This window comes from Poecilia reticulata, linkage group LG14 (assembly GCF_000633615.1).
Source record: "Poecilia reticulata strain Guanapo linkage group LG14, Guppy_female_1.0+MT, whole genome shotgun sequence".
NCBI lineage: Eukaryota > Metazoa > Chordata > Actinopteri > Cyprinodontiformes > Poeciliidae > Poecilia > Poecilia reticulata.
This window is the reverse complement of record NC_024344.1, coordinates 25,899,266-25,902,363: the sequence shown is the minus strand read 5'-3', so window position 1 is coordinate 25,902,363 and position 3,098 is coordinate 25,899,266. Positions and strand designations below refer to the sequence as shown.

Sequence of the window (3,098 nt, the reverse complement as noted above, 5' to 3'; positions counted from 1 at the left end):
TATATAAATTTTTCTAGGCCTGTGGTACTTTTGACTTAACCTGGCATAAAGGTGATGTTTTAATTTCATTATGATAAGTGAGTGTGTTTAAGAGGAACATTTGATGTGAAACTGTTTGAAACAGGAAGAGGATTYCTGCATTATCCGTGTTGCTCTAAATGACGGTGCAGAGCGGATCAACAGTGTGGTTAATAAAGCAGCCAGGCTTCAGCAGTGAGCTGTTAGCATATCCACAGATCCCTTGTTTTAAAGTCAAGTCGCATTTCTTGAATTATGCCGGCAGAGTGTTTAGTATGCTAGAAGTGCGACAAATGAGCACCTGTGTTAACAGCTTAGCGGCCTCATAAATCACTCAGTGTTTTACATTTAATTATGCTGCTGTTCATGTTCAGTCTCCTAAAACTGGCTTAAATTGAGCAAAGTGTTCACAACTTGAAAAAACCTGCGTGAATCATAGAAACGTCATAAGTTTGGTGTTTCAGCTTACCGTAGACGTAGAGGACGTAGTCGTCGAAGGACTCGCCCAGCGGGTTGGACGCCACACACCGGTACGTCCCGTTGTACGACTTGTTCAGATTCTCGATGTAGAGATCGCCGCCGGTGATGACTGCGTGGGACGGGACGTCGTCATCCACCTTCAGCCAGTTGACCCGCTGTGGCCTGGAACCAGAACGTCAGGAAACAGTGAGGACAAAGAGACGCTGGAGGTCCTCAACCATCGGCCGGGACGCCCACCATCAGCTGAACCGAAGAACGTTGTTGAATAAATCATGGAACGTCACAAAGGAGCCAACATTTGAAGAAGCCAGGGACAAAAACCGCCTGCAAAGACTACAAACTTCCTCTGAAACAGCCGRATTGGCACCAGTTTTGATAGATTTGAAGAAGGTGGGGGGTCCAACTTCACTCAGGTTAAAGCTGACCTATGTGTGTCCTTTGAACAGTGCCGAACCAGTCTATGGCCTATACAAAGCATGTTCATTACAGTTTTTTGAACAAAATMATTCTTAGAAAATGAGATTTTAGTTTGCCCAGTTGTTCCTATTTTAAGCYGTTTTAGGGCGTCTTGTCACTTTAAATCCCAATAAGCTGCTGCTGGCCACGCCGCCCAACTCCACGTTTACACTCAGACATGAAAATGAGTGCAAACAGATGCACAACTATACAACCGTACATCTTTGAAAAGTAGAAGTGGAACCTCCTGCACAACCAAAAAGAATGCAACAAGTGGATTCTGGGTGATAAGTCAACAACAAATCACTTGTTTTTCCAGCAACCACTGCACTACACATAAAGTCATAAAACCAGCTGGAACAAGTTTGAACTCAACTAGGGTTGCTAGGTAACGGGCGGAGTTCCATTTGAGTTGCTAGGTAACACTAGGTGACTTSAATTCTGGAGATTTTTGAAAGTTCTCATTTTCCAGACGCCAAAAAACAAACTTGTTGCCAAAAACTGGCTGTGTTTTTTTTAAGCGCCTAGACAGTTTATTGAAGCTGTAGAAATGTAAATAGAAGAACAAAAATGTCCAAAATGTGAATTTAGCATAATATGTCCCCTTTAAAACTGCCTGTTTTAGTTGTTGAAACACCAAATAAATCTTGCTGTTACTTCCTTCCACAGGGTTGCCACACACAGTCACCTCCCTGACTCCAGAGCTGCGCGCACACAGACTTGGCAGACATGCTTTTACAGGAGCANTGACCCCGCCTCTCGCCCGGAACGTTAGCTGGAGATAGGCACCAGCAACCCTCCCGGCCCCACCAAGGGACAAGGGTGTTAGAAAATGGATGGACGGATGGATGGAAATTGGGCCTTTGTTTCTTTAAAAGCTCCTGTTCTTTCTGAAGCTCCATCTCCAGGAAGTCATCCCCACATGGCTCCTCTATTAACCCTTTAGCAACGTTTTCACCAGCATTGCTCTGAGCAGCAGCTCCTATAATGAGCTCAGTAGTTCCACCAGCTGTTGGCTAATTGCTGCTGGCTAGTCTGAAGGAGCTGATAGGGGGAGGAGCTACGCATCAAAGGCAGAGCTAGGTTCACCCAGGTATTTTGTACAGCTGAACGGTTGCCATGGAGATTAAAGGGTCAATCTCCCTTTTTTTACCAGTATGTTTTTGATTCCGGAATAACATCATTATATGTTGGAAAGCTAAAAAAAAAAAAAAAAGGATTTTAAATCATACTGCACCTTTAGAACTTTCAAAAAAGAGGAATTTCTTGAGTGAACAATTAAGAGATATGACTGTAATTCATTCAAATACTACAGAAAAAATGTAAGCAGAATCTTTTATGTCTTTAAGATGACAACTAAATCCCACAATAACTAGAGGGTTTCAGATTGGAAATGTATTCATAAATAAATTAAAATGTTCAGCTTTGGAAACTTTTAGGTTCTATTTCACTTTGTGTTTTGAGTCATTCTTTCTGTCAACATGAATAGGTTAATGCGTGCAGTTAATGTAATAATTTCAACGTGTTAAAATCCCGTAACGAAGATTAATCTATTGTTTTGACCTGAAAGCCTCTCCTGAGCAGGGTTACCGCGTTCTGGACTCGACACACGGAGAGCGACGGACGACAGCAGAAAGCAACAAAAGTTTGGAACGTCTCAATTTTCTTGTGTTGCGTCAAATTGTGACCGTCGCCTTGTGGCACAACATCCACAAGAAAGGAGACTTGGAAAGATTTTTTGTGGCCCRTAAACAGCAGTTCAAAAATGATACAAATTTATTTATTAAAYCGTAAATTTTTAATCAGGGTAAAATTTTTACAAAAATACTTTTCTTGCAATGCAAAATATTAAGTACGACACAAAGTATTTGTCTTTTTATAACTAAGCTTGTATAATAAGTACAACCAGGTMTATCCTGAGACTTTTATGGGTTTTATTTAAATTTTCAAACTTGGCTAAATATAGAACACACCAAATCCTGTTCTTGTAACGGGGAAGAAACTTGTTCAAATGAGCCAAAAAGATTTTGAAAACTAGATGCCTTTGTTTTAATACAGAAAAATATTTTTCATGTTTTGGATCTATAACAAATAACATCCTTTTCATACAAAAACCAAAAAAATAAAAAATCAGATGACTATTT

The 3,098-nt window shown here is 40.6% G+C and overlaps 1 protein-coding gene across 6 annotated transcripts in view; it reads right to left on the bottom strand.

Moving 5' to 3' along the window:
- cadm1a (cell adhesion molecule 1a) overlaps positions 1-3,098 on the bottom strand; it is a 422,920-nt gene that overhangs the window by 58,604 nt on the left and 361,218 nt on the right. For all 6 annotated transcript variants that reach the window (XM_008428594.2, XM_008428590.2, XM_008428589.2 and 3 more), the window contains one exon: positions 488-660. In XM_008428594.2, coding sequence (XP_008426816.1) covers positions 488-660 — 173 coding nt within the window. The remainder of the gene's footprint in view (positions 1-487; positions 661-3,098) is intronic.